The sequence below is a fragment of the Quercus lobata genome, chromosome 3 (assembly GCF_001633185.2).
Source record: "Quercus lobata isolate SW786 chromosome 3, ValleyOak3.0 Primary Assembly, whole genome shotgun sequence".
NCBI lineage: Eukaryota > Viridiplantae > Streptophyta > Magnoliopsida > Fagales > Fagaceae > Quercus > Quercus lobata.
The window spans coordinates 37,698,716-37,725,760 of record NC_044906.1 but is presented as its reverse complement, the minus strand read 5'-3'; the positions used below and the strand labels follow the sequence as shown (position 1 = coordinate 37,725,760).

Sequence of the window (27,045 nt, the reverse complement as noted above, 5' to 3'; positions counted from 1 at the left end):
ATAGCAAAACAAGGTAGTCAAAAGTCACATACAAATCCATTATGGTCATTTTGTAGATTTTGGGTTGTGTTTTTTAGATCATTTTATCAATTCTTAGTAATGTTTATATAGTATATAACTCTCTTGAAAGAGTATTGAATATTTTTAGTGATTGAAGTTTCATGATAGGTGGATACAACAACATGCTTCCATCTTATGGCATAATCAAATTTAAAATTTGACCATTGGATTGAAAGAGTGTGATAAAATATTTGTTTTGATGAACTTTGAGCTCAATCAAACGGTTGGATTATGAGAACGTGACCAATCAAAATTTCTTGATATGTTGGTACAATGACACATGTCCATAATGTTCTAGACTTAAATCCAAAATTCAACCGTTGGATTGGAAGAATGTGGTGATATATTGGTGTTTGTAAAGTATGACAAAAATCAGACGGTCGGATTGTAAAAAATGAGTAGTCAAAATTTACAAAATTTGGTCAAAATTTGGTCACACATGGTCAATATTGAAGTTGGGTCTATGACCCGTGGGAAAACTGAAAAATTGTGAGTACATAGTAAGTAATCCCCTTCACTACATCCAAATTTTCATTTCTTAAATAATCCACAAGTCACATTCACATTCAAGCTTTGGTCGATGTGAAGAATGTCTCTCATCTCTATTTCCTATTTTAAATTGAGATACTAAATAAATAAATCATCTATCTTCTTTTATCAAAAAAGAAAACTTGATGTGAAAAAAAAAAAAAAAATTGCAAGAAGTGAGATTTCATAGTGTTTCTATCTTTTATTAATAATAATTAATAAAAACTGATATTTCAAAGTGATGAAAAAAAAAAAAAAAAAAAAAAAGAAGAAGAAGAAAAAAAGTGGCGTGGTTGTCATAAATGGAATACATGGTTTTTGTTGTAAAAATAAATAAACAAATAAGGTTACATTGATTTCAAACAAACCCAGCCATGCCTTATTATCATTATTATTTTTTTTATAAAAAAGAAAACCCCAAAATATCATTATTATCTTTTAGTAAAAAAAAAAAAAAAAGGAGGAAAAGACAAAAACCATAGCTCCCACCACTTTCCTTCTCCCTTTCACTAAAAAACAAACGCCCCCACTTTTTTTTTTAAAAAAAAAAAAAAAAAAAAAAAAAAAAAAAAAAAAAGGGAGGAAAAGACAAAACCCTAGCTCCCACCACTTTCCTTCTCCCTTTTACTAAAAAACAAGCGCCCCCACCTTTTTTTTTTTTTTTTAATCCTCCGCCCTCCCTTGTCCCCTCACTACATTAACACTCATATTTCACCAAAAAAAAAAACAAAAAAAAAAAAAAACCCTTATCTCCATCTATTGTTCATTTTCTCTCTTTCTCCCAATCATAATCAAACCCAAAAGGTTGGTCTTCTTAGATCCTTATCTTTTGATTTTTTTTTTCAATTTTTTTTTTTTTTGATAATGTATTGTGGTTTTGTAAATGTATTTGCTTGTTTATTTCATTTATCTAAATTTTGGGTTTGGTTTAGATATACCTCTTTCATAATATATCATCTAGTATTATAAGCAAAGTTCTTGATAGTTCAGTACTAGCCCATAGTGTAATGTTTGTGTGTATTGGTGGCCTCAACCAATCTGTTGATTCATGAGAAGCGTTTTTCACTTGATAATAGTTCTTTGTTCAATTTGTGTTTTAGCCTTTTAGAGTTTGCCTTGTTTGAGTTTGCCTCTTCTTTGTTAGTAAAGTTCCAAGTAAAGACAAAAGTAGCTTATAGTTATATAATAGGATTGGTGATTATATTATTCTTTTATTATTTATATGCAATATATATTGATAGATCATATTCGACTAACGAATACATGTAGTTCAAACATAAATATATATATAAAAGGCTTATTAACTTTAACAATCTCTAGAGTTATATTATTTTATTTATATTTATATTAAAAATGAAAAATACTAAAGTTCTAAACTTTTTTTTCCAAATTTTCTATAAACTTATGATATGATAAGTGGTTATTGGAGGGAACAATTAGTCAATTGAAAGAGATGATAGCTTTTATTAAAAAAAATGTTTTGAAATCGATGGGCTTTAATTATATGCAAGCAACTACTACACATATATTTTCTCAGTATAATCAACATTAAATTTTTTTGCTATTTTATTTAGGTTGTCGAAATAAGTGATAAATTTGCTCATTATAATTTTCAATTAATTACTATTGTTGGTACATATGTGATTTCATGTGACTTGTTGTGGTGATGGATATATTGTTAAGAGTGATGGAGATGTACTATTAATATGGTTATTGGTGGCAGATGTATTCTTTTAAGTTCTCATTAACTGGAGTACTATAATGTTCTTATATATTTATTCAGTTTAATTTAAAATATTGCAGACCAATGCGAAAGGAGGAGATCACAATGTAAATAATGACACAAGATGACTATGAGGAGGAAGATGACTTTTAGATGGAGGATGACACTAACTCAGATGATAATTGATCTTCCAATATTTATACTTTCAAGTTTAGTAAAGGATATGATATAGCCTTCATGTTTTATTGAACAACATGCTATTTTGTAGACCTTTTAATATTTTCATTTTTAATGCACTTATTAGTTTTGAACAATTATGGATTTGTGTTTGTTATTTGAATGGAGAAAATTTTATGAACAATTATGGACTTGTGTTTGTAATTTATATATTAATTATTCCGTATACAAAAATATTTGATATTATCAAATAAAATAAAAATATCATAAATTTTTTTTCGACGGAGCTATTTTTTTTTGCAAATAATGTATGAGTGACGAGATAAATGGTTTTTAATAACAGCTAAAGTTCGTCAAAAAAAAAAAAAAGAGTAATTGGTTGCATTAATGTTATATTTTTGATGAAAAACTAGGTATTTACGATGGCTTTAGTCATCGAAAAAATACATTAACGACGGTCATTGTTCATCGCAAAAAGTATTTGGTCGACCAACTTCCTCGTTTGAAGTTCTATTTTTGACGACAAGACAAGTATTTGTGATGACTTTTAGTTGTCGAAAAAAATACATTAACGACAGTCTTAGTTCGTCGCAAACTCTATTTGGTCGTCCAACTTCCTCGTATGAAGTTGAATTTGCGACGGCAATTATTAAGTACTTATGACGGAGTTTTGCTGTCGAAAATAAGTGTTAGCGACGGCCTTGTCGGCAATATAGTATTACCGACAAGGCTTTTGCCGACGGACGTCGACGGCTTTTTGCTGTCAGTAATACGAATTTGCGACAGCTTTTTGTGCTTTTGCGACGAACTTTGACCATCGCAAATAAGCTTATTTTTTGTAGTGTGTGTGCTGCATTCTTGCCCCATAATTATATGCGTAAATTATATCAACAACTACATAATCTTAGGCAAGGTACACAATCTATAGATGAGTATACTCGAGAGTTTTATCAACTTGTGGCTAGAGTTAACCTTGCAAATTCGGAAGATCAATTAGTTTCACGTTATATTGGGGGCATGAGGCAACAATTTCAAGATACTTTGAATTTACTTGACCCAATTTCTGTATCCGAAGCCCATCAGAAAGCTTTGCATTTAGAGAAGACAATGAATAAGAGGACTAATATGGTTTCAAATAGTAGTGGCAACCAACTACCACCAATAGCTCCTCCTTATGGTGCAACTACACAATCTACAAAAGGAAAAGGCCAAGTTAATTAAGCTAATCAACAACCTAACCGCACTACAGCTAGTAGTTCTGGCCCTAGATGTTTCAAGTGTGATGAGGCAGGGCATAGAATGGTTGATTGCAAGAAGGGTCATCGGTATGGTAAGGGTTTATTTATTAAGAGTGAAGAATGTATTGATGATCATTTAAATACCTTTGAACAAGAAGCTGTTTATGATGCTGAAGAGGAAGAGGAGCATGTGCAAGGGGATGATGGCCCTTTATTAGTTACAAGAAGGGCATGTTTCACACCTCGCAAACCTAAAGGTGAGGATTGGCGCCAAAGCAATATCTTTCAAACTACATGTGCTATAGAGGGCAAGGCATGTAGACTTGTTATTGATTCTGGAAGCTGTGAGAATGTGGTATCAGAAGAGGCTGTTCAAAAATTGGGATTAGCAACAGAGAAACACCTTAACCCTTACAAACTATCTTGACTCAAAAAGGGCAATGAGGTAACTGTATCTAAACGTTGCTTGGTTTCATTTTCTATTGGGTTAAAATATAAGGATAATGCATGGTGTGATGTGGTATTTATGGATGCATGTCATCTTCTCCTTGGTAGACCATGGCAATATGATAGAGGGGTTCAACATAATGGTAGGAAGAATACATACAGTTTCATGTTTGGTAGCACAAAAATTGTGTTGTTGCCTTGTAAGGAGATTGAACCTAAGCCAACTTCAGGAGGGGGTAAGAATCTCTTAGCTAAAAGGGCATTTGTTGAAGAGATGTTTGATTCGGAGTTGGTGTTTGTATTGTTAGGAAATGAGAGCTCAAAGGGTAGTGTAGTACCAGAGGCTGTGAAATCTTTATTAGATGAATTTGCAAATGTATTTCCTAATGATCTACCTGAGGGGTTACTGCCACTCCGAGATATACAACACCAAATTAATCTTGTACCAGGTTCTAATCTACCTAATCGCCTACACTACCACATAAGCCCAAAAGAGCATGAAGAACTTAGAAGACAAGTAGAGGGTTTGTTGTTAAAAGGGCACATTAGAGAAAGTCTTAGTCCCTGTGCCGTGCCAGCCTTACTCACACCCAAAAAGGATGGATCATGGAAAATGTGCGTAGATAGTCGTGCCATCAACAAAATTATGGTCTAGTATAGATTCCCTATTCCTCGGTTGGATGACTTGCTTGATCAGTTGAGTAGTGCTACAGTGTTTTCTAAGCTGGATCTAAAAAGTGGGTACCATCAAATTCGAGTACGTCCTGGTGATGAGTGGAAGACATCATTCAAGACACGTAAGGGGTTATATGAGTGGCTAGTAATGCCATTCGGACTTTCTAATGCTCCTAGCACCTTCATGCGTGTTATGAACCAGATTTTTCACCCCTCCATCGGCAAGTTTGTTGTAGTTTATTTTGATGATATGCTGATATATAGTGTCAATATTGATTTACATCTCCAACATCTTCAAGAGGTATTCATAGTTCTAAGTAGGGAGAAATTTTATGCTGCCATAAACAAATGTTCTTTTATGACAGATAGTGTTTTATTTCTTGGTTATGTGGTGTCTAAGGATGGATTATCAGTTGATGAATCAAGGGTTACTGATGTTAAACAATGGCCAATACCAACCACAGTCCATGAGGTCCGCAGTTTCCATGGGTTGGTGTCATTCTACCGGCAGTTTATCCCTGACTTTAGCACCATCATGGCACCGATTACAGATTGCATGAAGGCTAGTAAGTTTTTGTGGACAATTGAAGCCACGAAGGGTTTCATCAAATCAAGGAAAAGCTTACTACATTACCTATTCTAGCTCTTCCTGATTTCTCTCAACCATTTAAGTTTTGTGATGCATCTAAGGTTGGAATTGGAGCTGTTCTTAGTCAAAATGGCAAACCAGTGGCCTACTTTAGTGAGAAGTTGAGTGGGTCAAAATTGAATTACAGCACTTATGATTTGGAATTTTATGCAATAACTTGTGCTTTGAAGCATTGGAGTTCTTATTTGGCCTATCATGAGTTTGTCCTCTATTCTAATCATGATGCTTTGAAGCATATCAATAGCCAAGACAAGCTCTCATCTCGGCATGCAGTTTGGGCTGCTTATATTCAACAATTTTCTTTTGTCATCAAGCATAAATCTGGAGCATTAAATAGAGTGGCAGATGCTCTTAGTCTACAAGCCTCTTTGCACATCACAATGCAAACCAAAGTGCGGGGGTTTGATTTATTTCGTGAGTTGCTTTCTAGTGACCCATACTTTGGCACTATAATAAATGATGTGGCGACAAGAAAGCGGTTTGACTTCCTTATACACGATGGTTTCCATTTTAAAGGAATCAACTATGCATTCCTGATAGTAGCCTACACTTAAGGGTTATTCAAGAGCTGCATAATGAAGGCCATATGGGACGTGATAAAACCATGAAGCTTGTGACAGACTCTTATTTTTGGCTAACCATGCGAAAGGAGATTGCCAAGTTTGTTGAGAGGTGTCGTATTTGTCAAGTTTCCAAGGGCACTACAACCAATGCTAGCCTATATATGCCTCTTCCCATACTAGACCAGCCATGGATTCATGTTAGTATGGATTTAATCTTGGGATTACCGTGTAGACAACGAGGTAACAATTCAATTTTTGTTGTTGTGGACTAGTTTTCCAAAATGGCCCATTTTATTTCTTGTAAGAAGGCCTCAAATGCAATTAATGTCGCTCAACTTTACTTTACAGAGGTCTATCACCTCCATGGCTTGCCACAATCAATTGTTTCAGACCGTGATGTGCATTTTCTTAGTCACTTCTGGTGTTGTTATGGCGTTTGGCCAACACCACACTTAATTTTAGTAGTGCCTATCATCCTCAAACTGATGGTCAAACAAAAGTGGTAAACCATTCCTTGGGCAATTTACTTCGAAGCTTGGTGAGTGATCATCTTAAATCATGGGATCAACACTTGTACTAGGCAGAATTTACTTACAACCGTTCTGTTAATCGTAGCATTGGCTTTAGTCCCTTTGTTATTACTTATGGCTACAACCCACATGCACCACTTGATTTGGCTCCTATCCTTGACTTGAAGTGTGTTAATGTGAAAGCTAAGGATCTAATCACATAAATTCAAGTAATTCATACGGCTACTGCTAAGCATTTATAGGAGACTTCTGCTAAGTACAAACAAGCCGTTGACAAGAAACGTCGAGTAGTAGAATTTGAGATTGGTGATTTTGTTTGGGCAATTTTGACCAAAGATCGCTTTCCTGTGGGAGAGTACAACAAACTAGCTACTAGAAAGATTGGTCCTTTGGAGATTCTTGAGAAAATTAATCCTAATGCCTATCAGTTGAAACTTCCAAGTCATGCATACATCTGACGTCTTCAATGTTAAGCATCTTGTTCCATATCAAGGAGAGATTCCAATCCAGACTCCAAACTCAAGGACGAATTTCTTCCAACCCAAGGAGGATGATGCAAATCACGTTATGAAGAACAAAGAGTTTTTCTTGTTTTCCTTTTCCTATTTGAATTAGGATTTATTTACTCTAGTACTTTGAATTAAAATCCTTTTCCTAGTTGAATTGGGATTTTAATTGCTTTTCTTTTCCTAATTAAATTGTTTTTTCTTTCTCAAGCAGAAATAGGTTTATTATTTCTTTTCCTAAAAGGACTAGGAGAAATTATATTCTTATAAATACTCTTTATAAAGAGGTTATTTATGTTATGTGTGTTTTTTAATAAAGTTTGTTATAGAGGTTTTCTCTATTATTTTGCCTACTAGCCTAGTATTCTTGTAGAACTTAGGTTTTGTGGAAGAGTTGTAGTAATTGTGTGTTATAAATTCTGCTTCTACACGCCTACGCTGCATCAGACACGTTTAACATATAGCTTAATTCTTAAAACACATATTGAATTATTTAGCCAATTATCTAAGGGCCAATAAATTTAGATTAGTTTATATATATATATATATATATATATATATATATGATTGTGATTCACAATTAGCAATAGAATAAAGACAACACGGGCACTTACACTATATGTTTTGACTTTAACATTTTTTTTAGAAAATAAATTATTTTCTAAAAAGTATTTTTTAGAAAAATATTTCATTTTACTTTATTTGGTAGTGACTTTAAAATGAGTTGAAAAATTACTATATCTGGACTTTCCTTATTTAGTTTCACATTAGATAGAGTTGTTTTCCTTATTTAGTTTCATGTAATATAGAGGTGTTTTCCTTATTTAGTTTCACATGAGATAATTGGTGAAATGGGAATTTAAGCATATTAATTAATAAACTATTTAAGCATATTAATTTTTTTGAGTGCAAAGGGGAATTTAAGCATTAATTAGTAATAAATTATTACAATTTACACAATTAAATCTAATATTAATTATTAATAAATTAATTAAAATGATGCAATTAATTTATTACTAATTAATATGCATTATGGAAAATTTCTTCACTCACTTAAAGGATTCCATTTGGCCAGGATCCAACTCAGGATGCCATAATGCAATTCCCTCGTGAGTTGCTTTCAACAACTATTACTTCGAAATATACCAATAACGCCATTAATCCTAGAAAAAAAAAATTAAAAACCAATTCTTTGTTTTTCCATTGACCAAGAAAACACTACCAGAAATTCAGGGCATCAGATTCAGAGGCAAGACAATGTGTGTGATACGTCTAATTTTAAACACAAAACATATAAATATATATATATATATATATATATTTTTTTTTTTCTGGTAACACTATACGCCCACGAAGGGTTACGAGTACCAATGCATTCATTGGTAGGAATGACTCGAACCTAAAACTAGACATGGCAAAATGGATGGGTCGGGTTGGATTCAGGTCAAGTCAATCGGGTTGCGAGTCAAAAATAGGTCATTTTAAGCGGGTTAAAAACAAGTTCAGGTCAATCAGGTTGTGAGTCGGGTCGAGTTAACCTGTATTTTTCACATGATTTTTTTTTTATAAAGAAAACAACATGTATTTGCCTTTTGGAAAGTCATGCAACAAATTATTTGATGTAAAATGCATTATTTTGAATTCATCACTTATATTAAGAATAAACCCAGTTAAACTTATTAATACTTATTCAATAATTTTAAAATTATACAAATCCTAACGTTGCTATCTAAAACAATATAACACAAAGATAAGTAAAATAAATACACAAGTTTTATTGCTATACAATATTAACATCCCAAAATATTAAAAAAAAAAATTACAAATGACTTATTGGATAACTCATTTGACAAAGAATAAAAGATATAAGAAATTTACAATCTTGAAAATTAATTTTATAATCTATTATCAATTGTGGTTGGCACTCTATTCCAATTTGAGATATACATTAAAGTTTGATTGTTTACTTATTTATACATGGTCTCTTTTATGAATATCATATTATTAGTAAGTAACACACTGTAGGAAATATCATAATTTATTTTGAAAAGCCGTTTATTTTGGACATAAATTGTTAAAAAAATAAGTCTAAACATTCATAATTTATGCTAATTTGATACTTTGGTTTCACTATTTTCACACTTATGAATGTTTTTCACACATGTCTACAAATTTAAATCTATATTTTTAACTTTACTGTAACTAGATTATTTTGGCATATAATTTGCTATTTGATATCTAAAAATCTTTACTCATTACAGAATGCTTAACCATTCATCTTTCAATTAATTTACATATAGTTATGTAAATGTCTCAATTGTTTTCTTAAACCTCACAACAAACAATTAAACCAATATTGTCTTTATTTATTTATTTTTTTTACCAAAGAAAAAGGTTTTAAAAAATGGTTCAGGTTTAGGTCAGTCACAGGTCGGGTCAAGTTGATCCACAAAAAACACGGGTCGGGTCACGGGTCAACCTGTTTTTGTCATGTCTACCTGAAACCAAAGTTATGTTGGCCAAAGCTTAACCACTTGCTGTGTATAAGAAAGTAAAACGAAATAATTATAACATTTTTCTTTTAAGAAATGTAGACAATGATGAAAACAACAATAAGCCAATTGCCAAATAAAGATGTGTATAGATAAGAATAATACTAGCATCACATAAAATTACATAATTTATGCCATAACTCATCATGTGAGAAGTTGAGAATAGCAAAAATGTGTCTCCACATAGACTCACTATCGCACTTCAATCCCTCGCAACTCGATACTTGAAAAATTGTAAAATTATGGCAAAAGTTATACAACTTTGAGGCACTGAGACACGGGCCACACTGATACACGGGCCTGCATATGTAAAACTCATATGTCAGTGAGATGTCTCATGCGCCGGCCCATGTGAAATTGAATACCCGACATCCAAAGAAATATCCCTACAGTTTCACGCACCAGCACTACTCCCGACGTGAAATCTTTTGCTCGGATAACTCAACAGAAGCAATCTAACATCCCTTATTTATGCACAAAAAGACACCATCATTAATAAAACGCTCCCACTACCTTCATATATATACTTATTCTTTCTCACACGCCACTCTTAATTCTCTCTCACAGTCACTTTAGTTAACAACATTTTACATCCTCAAATGGCTGCCATCATAGAACCAACAAACCTAGAACCCGAGAAGCAAACACTCCTCAGCCATCACAAAGAGAAGCATTTCACCGCCGGCGAGATCGTCCGCGACATCATCATCGGCGTATCGGATGGCCTCACCGTGCCCTTCGCCCTCGCCGCCGGCTTGTCGGGCGCCAATGCCACTTCCTCCATAGTCCTCACCGCCGGCATCGCCGAAGTCGCGGCCGGCGCCATCTCCATGGGACTCGGCGGGTATGTATTTTTTTTTTTTATTATTATTCGCTTTTTGTTTTATTAATAATTATGAGCAAAACAATGGGTTGAGGAGGGATTTGTAGGGATTAAGGTTTTAGAGACACGCACGTGCAGGTATCTTGCCGCAAAAAGCGAAGCTGATCACTACATGAGAGAACTAAAGAGAGAACAAGAAGAAATCATTGCCGTTCCTGATACAGGTGATCCCAACTTGTTGAAACTTTTCGTTTTGTTTAATTGATAAAGTTTCTTATAGTCGAATAAGAGATCTAAGATTTGAATTCTGTTTTCGTTAAAATCTAATTACTATCTCGATTTAATGATTAAGAACAATCGTTATAAGATTTGTGATATTAGTATTAGTTGTTAAATGTAGAGGCGGCGGAGGTAGCGGAGATATTGGCACAGTACGGGATAGAGCCGCATGAATATACGCCTGTTGTGAATGCTCTCAGGAGGAAGCCCCAAGCATGGCTTGATTTCATGATGAAGTAAGTTATTAATGTTTTTTTTTTTTTTTTTTTTTTTTTTTTTTTTTTTTTATTGCTGCACATATATTTGAGCTGAGAAATTCTAGATAAAATTTTACTTTTAGATGGATGAATATCCGTACTTTTTGGACTTATATTTGCGATGACCACTATCTCAGATCCACCCCTTGAAGATAAAGTTGTGGCTCGAAATCCATGGAATACCTGTAAAAAATCATAAATTAATATATATCCAAAATAATAATAATAATAATAATAATAATACTAATGCTAATAGGTAAGAAGTCTATATACACAAGAGACTGTTTGGATGAGGGATATAAAAGTGCGAAGATGAAGTAGATTTTAGTTTTTTCATCATCGTGTTTGGTAAAAGTAAAAAAAGTGGAATGATAATAAATAAATATTATTATTATTATTTTTTTTTTTAAATTGAGAAGAATAACGGGAGATAAGAATTTTTAATATGTCTAAAGTTTATATTATGTCTTATTAAATAAAAAGTATTTTGTTTTTGTTTTTGTTTTTGTTTTGAGAAACAAACACATACACAAAGAACCTGAAAATGAATTTTAATACAAAAGTATACAACAAACTCCACTCAAAAGTCTTAATTTCTTTAATAGAAGATGGGTGGGGTAAGTTATATTACACCCAACGCTCTCATAAACAACATGGAACAATTACCCCTTTATATTTTATTTTTTTTGAAAAACAAACTGTAAGGACTCAATTTGTAACGACCTCAAAATGATGTTGGATTCGCACGTTAAGGGCCCAAACAATCTAATTTGTAGAGCGTGAGGTTGAAAGGTTATGCCTTGGTCACTGGACGGTAGTTAATCATGGTACTCATGGTGGACACGCAGAGACGAGCTAAGGTTGTCCATAGATTTTGTCCATGAAGTTTCATGTTCTTATTCTTCCTCTCCCTTTTTTGGGTACCTTGGTTTTCGGCCTCCCTCTTTTTGGCGCATAAACCTTTACATTATATAGCCCTTCTCGGTTGATCCTGACCCTCCATCTGTTGATCAAGCAGGTACCTATTCGAGTAGCTGTCCCATCAGCCACCTCCCTACTTTCTGTTAGTTGCAATAACCGAAACCACACTGTTCAGGAGTCTTTTCCCATCAATATGACTAGGACGTTTGTGGGCGCATTCAATGCGGAGGTGGTGTCTTTTCCTTGAACCTCTCCCATTTCGTACTCCCATGTGAGCCTCATTCTACTCGCCTTTTCTTCTGGGGGCGCTTTGGAGGCTGCCTTTGACGACACGTCGCTCTTCCCTTCGAAGTCTTGGGATGCCGAGGACAGGGTCATCCTTGGCTACATCTCTAGACTATTTGGTCTTTCACTATTTGTCCTCGGCAACTACTATCCTCGGCGCGGGTCCTGGGTCCTAATAGAAAGTGGACTGAGTCATAAAAATTAATTTTCATTTGTATATAAGAAGTAATATTTTCTTTTACTATATAATAAAAAATAATGTTACCAATTTAATTAGTAAAGATGATATTTTATAAAATTGATTATGTTCCGTTATTTTATTTTATTTTTATCTACCCATCCTTTTATATAAAAAAATAATAAGTTAATTAGCTGACTTAATTAAAATGATACTTTATAAGAGTAAACATATCACCATTACTATATACTTTTAAATTTATTTCTTTATGCATACAATTTTGATTTTTTTTTTTTTTTTCTATTGCACATGCAACACTGAGACGTTGAGAGTATAGAGATTATAGTTATATACTCATATTGGTACATTACTCTTCCTCACAATTTTTCTTTTATGTATTTTCTCCATTTTGGATGAAAATAAAGATTGTTGTCCTGGAGGGAAAATGCTCCTCCACCCTATTTTCTTTTCACCCAATTTTCTTCCTTACCGAACAATGGAAAATGGGAATCTCTCTCATTAAGAAGAAAGAGAAGTTTTCATTGGTGGAGAGGTTTTTGCTGTGATCAACGGGTATGTAATGTTCAAGAAAATATTTTCTACTTTTAAAAGTAAAAAATGTTTTGCTTTCTATTAGGTCTATTTTATTGACTATAAAAAAATATTTTATATTTACTTAAAATTTTTCGTCTCACCAAATATATATATGAAATAATTTAAGCATAGGCTTCAAAATGTTTGTCCAACACCTTCCTTTCTTTATGTCTTTTCCCCCCTTACTTTTTGGGTGTGGTCCTTAGCATTTTTTTCCTTAACTTTTTTAGCATGGTCCTAAAAGAGCCTTGGTTTCTTGCAAGTGGGCCTATAAATCCAAAAAATAGGGCGTCTACGATAACAGTTGTTCCACTATGAGTCTATAAAATCACCGATAGAAGAAAAGCTACTTTAGCTTTCGTAACGTTGCTAGAAAAAGTTGTTTCCCTTCTGAGACGTTGACAAGAACATGTGGTCCGGCCTCGAGAGCGCAGACCCAAGCTTGGTCAGAGAAATTTATGAAATAATTGCAGCTGATATAATGATTACTTTTGTCACAACCTTATTATTGTTATTATTATTTTTGTTTGTTTTCGAAGTGAAGATAGAAACATTTTCACAAGCCACAACCTGTTGATTACTCATCTTCTTTTACTTTTAGGCCATTAAGGCTTCATTTAGTTGTGAAATGAAAAAGTGGCGGATAAAAAATAGAGAGGAAATGAAAAGTTGGGATAGAAGATATTTAGATTTTCTTCATATGTGTTTGGTTGGGATGAAAAGTTGGGATAGAAGATATTTAGATTTTCTTCATATGTGTTTGGTTGGGATGAAAAGTTGGGATAGAAGATATTTAGATTTTCTTCATATGTGTTTGGTTGGGATGAAAAATTAGAAAGGTAGAAAACTCTTTTATTTAGTTAAAAGCAACATAAAAGGAGGGATGAGAGGACACATGGGTAATTTCCTATCAAACCTTCTCACCCTCTCCCCTCCCGGCTACCACCATTTTCTCCCCAACTCGAGTAGACAATCATTTTACACCAAATGGTGGACTTAAGGAAAAAACACCTGGTCACCACTAAAATCACTCCTCCACTCCCTTTCCTCACCAAACACACAAGTCCCTCTATTTTCTCTTCTCCCCACAAATCACCCTAACCAATCACTACATAAATGAAATTCGATCTATATTTTGAATCATAGTTATCGGATAGTATCAAGAGAAGACTTGAAATGGAAATTGTTGGTAAAACTAATTCATTTTTCATCTAAAATAATGTACATATATATGCTATATTTAATAGTTACTCATAATTGTTTAATAAACAATTTACTTCATTATATGTATAATATAATTCAATAGTTATAGCTAGGAGAAAGAATTTGAATCCTAAATGTTTTGAAAACACCATGAAGTGTCAATCAATTGAGTTACAAGATTCTTGATTACGGAAAATTATTGAATACTCCGAGAGTACCATAAATGTATACTCTCTTCCCTCTCACATGAATTGAGGGTTCTACCATGAATTTAATTAATATATTCCACTATTATGTGAGATGAGAGAGTATACATTTATAGTATTCTGGGAGTATTCTATAATTACTCATTGACTACTCCATTGTACTAAGAGTAATGATAAAGATATTAAAATTTTTATTATATAAAATGACATAGGGTTTGAAGTAATAAAATTCAATTATTAGATGTAAAACACATTTTTCAAAAATAAAATTACACATGTCAATAATTCATCAATTTGCAAGCGAAAGTTAAGTTTTGCTGTGTTCTTCCTAATTTATTACTGAATGCCTTAAGTAAATAACTAAGGTGCATTAAATATACCATTAAATAAGGTTTTTGTATGTTTTCAAAAAATAAAATCAAATTTTGCATTACTATTAGAGAAATGATATGTCTACAACATTTTTGCAACAAATCCTAAGTATCAAGTTGTTACTAGTCGTTATTATTGAGACAAAAAAGTAATCTTAGCATTAGTTTGAAATTTGAACCAATAACAATTAACCGCCTGTAATTTGTTGTAAAAATGTTGTAGACGTAACATCTCTCTTAATATCAAGAACAACATATACTAGCACAATAAATTTGTTAACGTAAATAAATGATTATGGATAATTATATTTTTATTTTCGAATTGTATGCATAATAATTAAATATATATTATTCCTTAACATGTTAATAATTTATCATTTTATTATTTAGGTATTAGTAATTTAGCATATTTTGATAAAGGTTCCCTTCTGCAAATATTAAAAAGAAAAAGTAGGGTGAATGAAAGAAAAAGAAATGAAAAAGAAAAAAGAAAAAAAAGAGACACGTACGTTCCTAATGATCTTTGATTTAGTTATTACTTACCAACATAAGAGTACTAGAGCATAACATAAGCCTGTTTTGTCTTTTTCCTTCGATGATTAGTGTCTTATTTTGAACTAAAAGGGAGGTGAGTGTTATAATGAGAAATTTCAAGGGAGGTTAGTGCAATTTTTCCTCTACAAATAAGTTTTCTCTCCCTCCTTTGGGTTTGAAGGAGTTAATGAAGGATATATGTGATTTTTCTGTTTAATGAAGTTGTGCATTAAAAAAAAAAAGAAAAAAAAAAAAAGATAATGCTTAGGTAGATAGCAACTAAATCATCATTACTCCCTTCTTTTAACTTTCTACCCCAATTGTTACACTGCATTATTCGTATAGCTTCCTTCTCCATTCCACCATTTCCACATTGAAATATTAAATTTTCCGTTAGACAGTTTTTTTTTTTTTTGGTTCTTTTTTAATACTTAATGTTCATTTCAAATTTCAATATATTAGCAACAAAATATTTTGCATGCTGGTGGAGATTACAAATACTAACAACAAAATATCTACCAAAACCGTTTCATTTGATGCAGGTTTGAACTAGGATTAGAGAAGCCAGATCCAAGGAGAGCACTACATAGTGCACTCACAATTGCCATTGCTTACGTCTTGGGTGGATTGGTACCCCTCATTCCCTATATGTTCATTCCAATAGCTAGAGAGGCTATGGTTGCTTCTGTTGTCTTAACCTTATTGGCATTGCTAATCTTCGGCTATGCCAAGGGTTACTTCACAGGTAGTAAGCCCTTCGTCAGTGCCTTTCAAACTACCCTCATTGGAGCTATTGCGTCTGCAGCTGCTTATGGCCTGGCTAAAGCTATCCATCCTTAATTAATGTTCTAGCATCACATCAAGAGTTACTTCTAATAAGAGTTTTATCTTGTATGTTTTTCACTGTCTTAAAAAGTTGGACACTCCTCCCTTTCTAATTTAATCATGTGATAAGTATCTTATATTAGCAACTTCGATTGGCATTCTTATCTCTAGGGTGGACTAACTTCTCTCCTCTCTTGTATGTTCAATCCTAAAGTAAAAGATGCAAGAGCATACTCATGATCACTCATGATATATCATTAAAGATAATTGAAGGATGAAACCAGAGTACAAAGTATACAAAAGGACATCCTAAAATAAAGAAAATAGAGCTACGTGACTAACATCCAGAGTTCAAAGTATCTATAAAATCCAAGAATTTTGAAGTAGTATACAACCTTGCAGCTTGATCCCACTCATAAATTGATCCCAAGAATTTTGAAGTACTGAGCATTCTTTGCTTTCGAAGGTTATATGCATTCTTTTTTCTGAATACTCCACATTAGACATAGCGGAATGGCCCCCCCATAATATAGGCTGCATTTTTCTTCCCCTTTTATTGGCAATGTTCCCATTCCAGCGTAACGAAACCCATGAAAGAAAAGAACATGATAAATGAAACCCAATGACGATTTTTCCCTTCATCTAACCATTTCTAAAGTTACACCTGGTTAATCAACTTCACAATGTACCTTCAAAATGAGGAATGAGGTTTAGAGAGAGAGAGTCAGTTGTATCTAGTATTTGATTTCTCATGTTGCAAATCAAATGCACCTAAAGCTACAAACCTCTCTCTCTCTCAAATGATTTTTTTAATAGGTACATAGTGAGGGAAGAGAAAGATGAGATCCCGACCACAAATATGAGAAACCACAAAAAATGCCATTACTATTGGTGCTAGACTATCACTTGAATTCCCTTTAAGATGACTTAAGAAGAGGGGGAAGATGCTAGCACAATGGTGGACACGACGAGTTTTGAACTGAAAGGAATGATAAGTTAAAAGTGGGTTAAGTGCACTTGTAAAATTAATTAATTCCCCCTAACTTTTTTTCTTTTTCATAATTCGATGGTGTAGGGAGGCAAGATTTGAACGTTAAGCACCTCTAATAAAAATACCTTAAAGCGTTAGTTGAGCTACAAGTCCCCTAATTCTCTATTTTCCTACTTTCCATCCTCTCAACTAAATGAGCTTAAAGGTTACGTATTTACTTAAGCTAAAAGAAATCCTAACATTGAGCACTGAATAGAAGCTTTAATATAAATATCGTAGCATTTCTTTGATTTAATTAAGAAATTATTGAAGTCATAGGCATAGAGTAATTTGTTTTATCATGGGAGGACAGGTCAAGAACAGTAGGTTGTCAATACGCACACACGAGTTCTATGGGAGTAGAATTGGCATGCCATTCAGAGGAAGATCAATTGAGGAGGTCAAAAGAAGTCCTAAAGTGTCCCTCACACATCATCAGAGAGAAACCTTGCATCCCAACCTTTTCTTTTTCTTTTTCTTTTTCTTTTTAAAAAAAAATTATACAACCAATCTATCACAAGATTGCATTCAATCACATCAACAAAGCTAATTCACTTGGCAAATAACAATTAAGATGCGATTGATACAGGGGAGAGAGAGAGACAGAGAGACAGAGAGAGTTGCTTTACTACATATATATACGCGCATTTATATATCAAGTGAGAATATACAGAATCAGCATCAGTACCCCATAATATACAAACCTACGACAGTATGGAAGAACTATATTAAGTTGCAAAAGTTATGAAAGGTAAAGCTATGAATTACTTATAAGTGTACTAATCCAAACAGAAAGAGTTATAAGTGGCACTATTAACCCATCTATTTAGAAACAGCTTCTTCAGTAAGCTATAAGCACTTTGAAGGCATCATTCAAGAAACAAAACACCACAATGCCATTCCTCCAAATATCTGTATAGAGAAGACATGCTGACACAATGATATCTGTCAATAATCCACGTAGAGTAATCAGCAGATGAAATTTTGATTACACAAGATTAAAATGAATTACAAGTTTTTTTTTATTTTTTTTTGGATTAAAATGAATTACTAGTCTCAAATAAGTAGGATAATTATGATTGATAGTAATAAAAACCTTTTCAAATAAATTTTACCACATGAAAGAAAGAAACGTGAAGAGTTAACTTACATTTGATTAGAGAATGATGGAGTGGGGGAATGTGTTACACTTATGCTATAGAAGGGTACCAAAAAAGTCAACAAAGACAACAAAGCTGCATATTCCTCATATGTTTCTATTGTGATGCATGTTTGTTGTTAGTTTCAGAAGACAAAAGCCCCATTTGCTCGGTTAGAAATTCCAAGTTCTGCGATTTACCCAAATGAGCTTTATCAATTGATGATTCCATTCCCAAGTACTGAGATTTCTCCATTTGTTCCATCAAACGTTCAAAATTTTGAGACATTTCCAATTGGCTTTTGGACTCTGTTGATTCCATCTCCATTTCAGAATCGATAAGCTTCTCATCATCCATCTTTCTATCCTCATCATTTTCTAAGAAAGGACTATCTAAAAGAAGCTGTTCCCATGCACCATCATCGGGTGAATCAGGTAGCATAAACGGGGCATGGGTATCTAAAGAACACAACTTCTCATCCGTAAGCATTTTCAAAAAATCAGGACTCAAGAAAAAATCTTTCTTCCCATCAGGAGAAGGATCAGATTCCTGTTGTTTTTCTGAACTTGGGGTTACTGTATGTAAAGGCTTTGGTGTTTCACCGACTGGTGGCTGGTACCTTACAAGCGTCCCATCAGAAGCTACTGGTCTATCATCCTCTTTACCTTCCTCTAGCATACGCCAATTTTTTTCTTTTAGCTGAAGCAGCTGAACTAAAATCCCAGGGCTCTGCATGGCCATCACTAAGAATGATAGCATCTGCTGCTGATTCGTTTCCATTCCTTGAAGGCGGTCTCTTAAGAGGAGCAGTTTATTATCTGAAGTTTCCTGGTGCTGCCTAAGTTTGATCAACTCCTGCATAACCAAATTTTTATCAGTCTTTAAACTCTCAACTTCCTTCCACAGCCCCATGTTTTCAATGTTTTCAGCTGGTCCATCTGAGTTGTCTTGCTGCTGTAACTTTTTCCTTCGACAAATGTTCTTCAACAGATGCTTTTGACCTCGGACAAATCCATCACTTGCAAATTCCCAGCGATCTGTATCAATTTTTCTAAAACCCTGAAAGAAAACTAGAGTTACTAACTAATTGAGTATCAGCTGAGTCTTAAAAAAGCATATATATTTTTTTATATGCAAATAAATAGAGTCATATAATATGTGGTGGGGGGTGGGGGGGAGTTGTGAGAGAACTTATATGTATGTATACCACTTGAACTTGTTATGTTCAGTTTTTAATGTCTTTGCTACAAGCATATTTATTAAAATGATTATAGAATTTCCAATTTATCTGAATCCCATCAGAATAGCATTTTAAAAAAGCAACTTTGATTCGCTAGTTTACACAGTTGAAGTTTTAGATGTCCAAGCTAGCCAAGGTGTATTGGACCATCTCCATTTTTTTTCTACGCTTTATTTATTTGTTTTAACTTGATGCTGACTTCAAGCAAGCTTAAGTGTTGCTAGGGGTTTCTATCCTTTATTTTACTGTCTTCAAATTTTATTGTTGAATCATTCTGGTTGTCCTGCATCTGTAATGCTCTTGATAAGTGAAAAAGGCATTAAAATTTAGTATATATTACATAGAAGGTTCCAATTATTCTATGAATCTATGAACAATCTTATGCACATAATGTAACCACAGAAGATTTCCTTGAGGAGAACTTCCAGATTCTTTATTCTGAGACTAATGCAGGCAGAGAGTCCACCATATTTAAAATTTATGGTTTAATTAATTCAACAAACATCTGATGGGTATTGGAAGTAGCTTTACTGGTATGTGGGCCTTCACTTACTTTCATTTATAGAAAAGTTCTAATATAATTCAAGGAACTCAGAGGTTGGTGGGGCTTGGGTTGATGGTCAACCTGTGATTTAATTCGATCCTATCAGGTGTTGAAAAGTGATGCCCGCTGCCGACCAACAATTTTCGGGTCTGACTGCCCTTCACCTTTGGATGGGCGGGTGGGTTAGATCGGTTTATTGGCAACACACACCACACAATTCAGTTTTGCAACCCTCAACACACATTGAACACCAAACCAACTTAGACACAAAGAGCCCCAAACTGCACCTCTGCCACATCCACACCACACAGCCCCAAACCCCACCTCCACCACCATACCCAATTACCCATGCCTAACTCTAAAGTCTAAACAATCACACCAACAATTATAATAAATAAATAAAATAAAATAAAAGCCCCACATAGAGAGAGAGAGAGAGAGAGAGAGAGAGAGAGAGAGAGAGAGATAAGGAAGTCAATTTAATGGAGGTGGTCAATTGTAAACTAAAGAGACAAGTTGCCGCTCATAGGAGACGCATACACCGCAACTGCCAACTGATTTGGTTGCCAGTGTTGTCGTTTTAATGCAGGAGGGCTTGTTGATAATCTTGCTTCAACAGGTTATGGGTTGGATTTGATTTCTCACACACACAGAGAGAGAGAGAGAGAGAGAGAGAGAGAGACAGAGAGAGATTGAATCGAATAAGGATAGGTGTGGAGATAATGTGGCTATGTGTCAGTCATGCGGAGGTGAGAAATCAAAAGAGAGGATCAAATGCAGACACGGTAAAAGGCTTAAGATTTAAAAATCAACCAATCAGGTCGGGTTTAAAGGGTTTCCCTGATGCAAGAATTTTATATCCAATTTTATTCATTAAAACACACTACTGAATGAAATTTCACTCAGATGCAACTGTTCCTAACTGGGTTGATTCAGGTTGAACTGTTTGGGGCCATGATGATGTAGTGTTGATGACTACTATAGGCCCTGTTTGCCGACATTTCAGATGGTTGGTGGATCAGGTCCTTGCATCATATTTCCCTCTGAAAGGAAATTTGATGCAGATATGATTGAAGCAGTTTGAACAATACCTCTTGGTATTTATCCTTTAAGAAAGGCTTAAGAGACCTACTTGCCATTTGGCAACAGGCCATTAACCAAGAAAAGGGGTCTTGGTTGGTTTGAGCAACCCTAGATATCATTCTTAAAATTTCCCAATTAGATTTCAGGCATGCATCCTTTACATAGGAGTCTAACAATTCTTTAAGAATATTTTTTTTGATAAGTAAAATTCTTTAAGAATTGTCTTGACCAGATGAAGGCTAGTCACAATAGTTGGTTCTCTATCATCTTCTATCTCATAAACTTTCGTAAAGGAGTATTTAGAGAGGATAATACTAACATGACTGAAGTCATGGACACTAAATGATGAGTGGATTTGTTATGTGATATGTTGGTGAATGAAACCGACCTCATACCCACATTCTGAAACTCCCATATTCAAACACATCTTAGATTATGCATTCAATAAATGAAGGATTTGGTTTCTTAAGTAGAAATGCTTGAATCCCTTGGTGAAGTTTGATGGAACCTTTAGAAACCATTTGGAATAGCTGAATCTATAAGCTCTAAAATGAAAGAACTATAACAGTGTGATGCAAAATTGTATTAAACTTTGTAAGACCCCCCAATTTAGACACAACCCAAGCAAAGCAAGATAAAGTCCTAGACAAACATGACTCATAGTATAATGAATAGGTACTTCAAGATAATGGTGAAGACGCCAGTTTCTTCATACAGTTAACAAAAAATAATCAAACATAACATAAGAAAAAATGGAAAATGAACCAGAAATTTCTGTAGCCAAGAAAAAGCATCTGACATACCAACTACAGTAAGCCCCATGAGAACCCAAATAAAGGAAAACAAAGGATCCACAAACCCCTAGAGTGATCATGCATGCTAGGCTTCCACAAAATTATCTTCCATCTAAGTATAATTGCATTCTCTAGAACGCAATCAACAAAATTATCTTCCACCTTAAAACCAATAGTTGGAATTTGCAAGGGAGAAGTAACAATAATGCACAGAAACTACCTTTTTTTACTTAAAATCGGACTAGTCACCTCTAGATTAGGTTGATCGCCCCATCCCAATTGTACATGAAAATTTACATTGCAGCATAAATGATAGTAATTCAACTATGACAGCAACTTAGTCAAAAATTGAGCCCTCCCTTGAAATTCTACAACTATAAAAAGAAAAAATCACTGAACAGATGTTATTTCCTTTCAATCCAAACTCATCTGAATCTCAACAATTCAATTCCAATATTTATATAAAAAAATAAAAAATAAAAACACTTCTAAATTGAATATGGGAATTGAATTCTACAATTACAAAGAGATGCTAGTAATGACTAAACAGTAAACATTGTCTCCTTTCAATCCAAGTTCTCCTAAATTCAAAACAACTAAACTATCCCCATATTCAATTTATAAAATCACATTTAAAATATCCTTATTTTTTAACAAAAAATTGATTAAAAAAAAAAAACCCAATGCAAACAACCTAGTAAAAATGAAAACAGAATTTCACAAACACAAACATTAAATGACAATTCAAAACCCCACAACAAAAAACAAAAACCCTGTCTTGTCTGACCGAGTTAACCACAATTCTGATAAAAACCCAATAAAGCAGAGAGGAAAAGAAAAACTTACATAGATGTTGAGTTGCCTCATGAAGCTAGAGAAATTGTTGTGCTTGAAGTACAAAGGAAGCAATTTGACAGAGAACTCGGTCATGTCCCAGATGATAAAGCTGTTGCATGACTCAGGCTGAGTCCACGATATGATCGAGTCAGTGGCCTCATCGTCCACCATCTCGTAGCATTTGGTCAGAAACGGTGCCACCGAGTCCGACCCATTCTCTTTCGATTTCCTCACCATCACGAAAACACAAAATCGGAGTTCGATTTGGATTTTGTTGTTGTTTTTTTTTTTAATACTATTTTTTTTATGGAACAAAGAATGAGAGAGTTTCTTGGTTCCTTGGTTATGGGTTTTGTACTAGTACTTTTGTTTGCACTTGGAGTGTGTGGAGGGGTTGGGATTTTATTAAGGAATACTTTGCTGTGTGCGTATAATGCGGTTTGTTCAGTGAGATAGGTTTTCTCTTTTTACTAATGGGAATTTGCCATCTGGTTTTGTTGAAGTTGATATCAGGAGAAATTATACTTATATTTTCATTTTAAACTTTGGCCTATGAAGTATTGAAATGCACAATGGATCACCCAAATCAAACTTTGTAACACTTTAAACCTGACTATTTGTTTTACTCTTTAAGTTTAGCGGAATTCAGCATTAAAATATCAATTTATTCTTTAGTGTCTTTTTTAAAGAGAGGTAAATTAGTTGTTCGATACTTGATTTTGTTATGTTTAACATCAAAGTACAAGATAGGAGGAGGATATTGAAGCAGAGTTATAACTTTGGGGATAAACCGCAAAATGAGATATAATTTTTGGTTAAAAAAAAATGTAATTACTCTTTCATCAAAAAAAAAAAAAAATGTAATTACCCTTTGATTTTATTGAACAGTCCCTCTTGTTCTCTTTTTTTGAACTAACCAGGAAGCTGCGTGGGAAAAGTGGTGGGAGTTGGGATGGGAATTTCCGAAAAGTGAGTCCGTGTGGGGTCGAGTTTGTTTGAATGTGCATCATTAACTTGACCTTTTAGCATGACTAGTTGAAAGGTAAACAATGTTTGGTTGGAGGGAAATAAACGCTTAGGATGGAAAATAGGGTAGAGATAAGGACAATGAATTATTTTGTTAAAGTGAAAAGGAAGAGGAAATTTCCTTCTAATTTCTAAATTGAGAAGAAAAAAGAAAAGAAAATGGTATTTAGAAGAAAAATACAAAATTATCCTTATTTTTTTATTCTTTTTCTTTTAAAAATAAGAGTATAATAATAATTTACTATCTATTATTTTAATATTTCATCTCCTTTACAAAATACATACGATGGAGAATACAATTTGTTTTTATATTTGTACTTTTTCATCCTTTCAACTTAATAAATAAAATTGCGTGTTCTTTGAAATTTGTAGCTTGTATCTTAGTTATAAATTTACAGGAGTTATAATATAATAAATATTGTACATGAATTTGGGTTTGCTTTTAATAATAATAATAATAATTATTATTATTATTATTATAAAGACATTTTTCCTCTTTGTTATTTTTTTTTTACCTTTAGGATGTTTTTGAATACTTCTTTACGTTATGTTTCAGTGTATCTGTGTTCCTCTTTATTGTTGTTCTTTATTTAAAAAAAAAAAAAAAAAAAAAAAGACCTTCAAGACTTATTACTCAAGAAAAAGCAACATACAAATTTTTTATTGCTTTGGATGCTGCAAGTAGAGCTGCTTTTACTTCCGCTACTAGGGGGTTCATGGTTGTCTATCAACTCTATCCATGAAAAAGTCATCTCTCCTTTAGGGTTTCTTGCTACTGTTGCTATACATGCTTTGTCTTTATGGATGGATGCATAAACCATCTTATTGCTTCCATCGTGTATCCCTAGGCACCCATTATTAGATGTGGAGCATTAGTATCAGTTGTTCTAAAACAATTCTATTTTAACATATCAAAAAGTTACTTTATTTATTTTAATATAGCATCAAAGCTCCACCCTAAAATTAAGCAAAAAATGAGACTTTCCTTTTGAACCTTACCGCCCGAAATTCAACAGAATATACTAACTCATAAATCCATGACCAATTCCCATGATAGATGGATGTCTTACTTTAAAATTTTAGTCTCTACAGTATTTATCAAAATAGAAGACATGACAGATGTCATATGGCTATCTCACAAGGCCACTTGGTATGAAAGTTTTGGAATAGCAGAAAGAGTTTATGACGGACATCATCCCTATCCGGGATTGCTTATCAACACTGAGACAAAGGATCCAGTGATTTGTGATCCTTTATAGTTGTCTGAAATGCTGGAAGCAAGATTTATCAGCAAGTTAATCCTAACTTCTGGAATTCAGATTAGTTTATTTCCTAAAGTCATCCAAGAAGCAACTGCACAAATTGGAGGACTTAATTATATGAAGCTTACTATCTAGAGCACCCTCCCAGCATGGGATACTAGTTACTATAAGGAAGCTTAGCTAGCACACATTTTGGTCCTCATAAGTGATTTTAGTTGTAGCCCTGACTATAACTTGATGACCCGTATGCTCTAGCACGAGAATGGTCTAATTTTGTGAGTAATAAGATTTATGAAGTACAGAAAGAATTAGATCATGACTTCCACCTATATGGCTACACCAACAAGATAGCTGTATACGGTCCAAGACCTTTAACAAGGAGGCTCATTGGGAAAAGGAAAATTACTAGAGATCTCAGAATAATGACAAAGAATTGTGCCCCCACCTATCTTCCTATTTCATATTGCGTTCTATGTGGCAATTATGGAGTACTCCATGAGTGTAAGCAATATGAAGATGACTCTAATCCACTAGATTATGATAACTATACGGATACAGACTAGAATGACAGACTGTGATAGATTCCTTCTATTCCAAAACAATATTTACATACATACTTGGTTTTTCTGCTTTGATATGTATGAAAGAAAGACATAATGATTCCAAGATGGTTCATTGATTGGTGGAATTCTCATGGTCCTAAAGCTATTATTCACCCTCCTGATCTTCTAAAAGCTTATGAAACTTTCAAGAAAGAACCAGACATACCACACCTTAAGAATTTTCCACATCTCTTACAGCTTTATTACAGGTTTTCAGACCTTCCATGGATTATTAGATGGGAATTCAAGATAAAAAAGCATCCCTAGTATCCTTTCCCCATGCTCACCAAAAAGTTTAAATTAAAAAGGTGGAATAAGTTTATCTTTGATCACATCTGCCAAGAACTACAGAAAAAATCCTCTCCTTCCCAGACAAAAACTTCTAATTTCCTTCTAGAATAGAGTCAAGTCCAGTGCCAGCATGCTTCTGTCTTAGATAGAAGACAGCTTAAGAAGCAATTACTTGAAGCTGCGTCACAAATTTCGGATGACGAAAATGACACAATGATGGAGTCTTCCTCTCCAAATTACAGGACTCACTCAGAAATGTTCCAAGACTCTCAAGATCCCTATGAAATATGACAGAATAAGACAGAAGAGGACAGAAAGACAATTATGACAAACCACTATTCATCACCATGTGCGAATAGCTTCTAGACAGAATAAGACAACTAATCCAGAAAGATCAAAAATTACTTTTGACAGATTACTATTCATTAGCACACGTGAATGGTACCCTGACAGATTCCTAGACAGACTATTGTTTATGAATAGTAAAAGTTATTTCTACAAGGTTTTACAAGTTTCCACCAACAGATTAACTTGAGTTAGCTTTGCTTACTCAGGTTACTTTTGAAGACATACCATAGTTTATTTCATTTATAAAAAGACAGATTCCAAAGACAGAAGGTAGGTCCAAAATTTCACAAGAAACAAGATAACCCTCTCTCTCTCTCTCTCTCTCTCTTAGAAAGACTCTTGTAATCCTCCCTCTCTTTTGTAATCTTGTAACCCTTCTCTTCAAACAGACATAATCTTGTAACCTTTCAAACAGATTTTATTTTGTAATCTTGTAACAAAGACAGAAGTTTTTATCCAAGTAAGATTTTACTAGTTTCTGTTTTCATATTCCATATTTTGTTTTAACCTATTTTGAATATATCTATTTTGTTGTTTTCTTCTTTATCATCTATTTTATCATTGTCTATGCTTCCATATTATTGCTATGCTCTCTCCTAGGTAGTCAATGGTATCAGAGCCATGGATGGTAGATGTATGAGTTTTATTTCTTTGTAATGAAGAAGTTACTATGAACAGATATTACTACTATAGCCACGACTTGCTCCTTGATAGCATTGATTAGC

General features: G+C 33.7%; 2 protein-coding genes across 2 annotated transcripts; one reads left to right on the top strand and one right to left on the bottom strand.

The window, feature by feature from the left end:
- Window positions 1-9,959: 9,959 nt before the first annotated feature.
- Window positions 9,960-16,367, top strand: LOC115979391 (vacuolar iron transporter 1). The gene is made up of 4 exons (XM_031101418.1): window positions 9,960-10,492; window positions 10,610-10,695; window positions 10,872-10,986; window positions 15,842-16,367. The coding sequence occupies exons 1-4, from the start codon at window positions 10,248-10,250 to the stop codon at window positions 16,137-16,139; spliced, it is 744 nt and encodes a 247-aa protein (XP_030957278.1). The 5' UTR covers window positions 9,960-10,247; the 3' UTR covers window positions 16,140-16,367.
- A 1,388-nt stretch (window positions 16,368-17,755) lies between these two features.
- On the bottom strand, window positions 17,756-23,206 carry LOC115981877 (heat stress transcription factor A-8). Its single transcript, XM_031104296.1, has 3 exons — window positions 22,801-23,206; window positions 18,305-19,352; window positions 17,756-18,099 (listed from the first exon to the last, which is right to left on the bottom strand). Exons 1-2 carry the CDS (start codon window positions 23,026-23,028, stop codon window positions 18,411-18,413), a joined length of 1,170 nt encoding a protein of 389 aa, XP_030960156.1. The 5' UTR covers window positions 23,029-23,206; the 3' UTR covers window positions 17,756-18,099; window positions 18,305-18,410.
- Window positions 23,207-27,045: the final 3,839 nt, after the last annotated feature.

What these genes read in the sequence shown, in the direction of transcription:
- LOC115979391 (XM_031101418.1), top strand. Translation starts at nt 10,248, where the DNA reads ATGGCTGCCATCATAGAACCAACAAACCTAGAACCCGAGAAGCAAACA. An exon ending in ATCTCCATGGGACTCGGCGG is followed by an intron (nt 10,493 to 10,609) that starts GTATGTATTTTT and finishes ACGCACGTGCAG; the next exon opens with GTATCTTGCCGCAAAAAGCG. An exon ending in TGGCTTGATTTCATGATGAA is followed by an intron (nt 10,987 to 15,841) that starts GTAAGTTATTAA and finishes CATTTGATGCAG; the next exon opens with GTTTGAACTAGGATTAGAGA.
- LOC115981877 (XM_031104296.1), bottom strand. Translation starts at nt 23,028, where the DNA reads ATGGTGAGGAAATCGAAAGAGAATGGGTCGGACTCGGTGGCACCGTTT. An exon ending in TGAGGCAACTCAACATCTAT is followed by an intron (nt 19,353 to 22,800) that starts GTAAGTTTTTCT and finishes GTTTTCTTTCAG; the next exon opens with GGTTTTAGAAAAATTGATAC.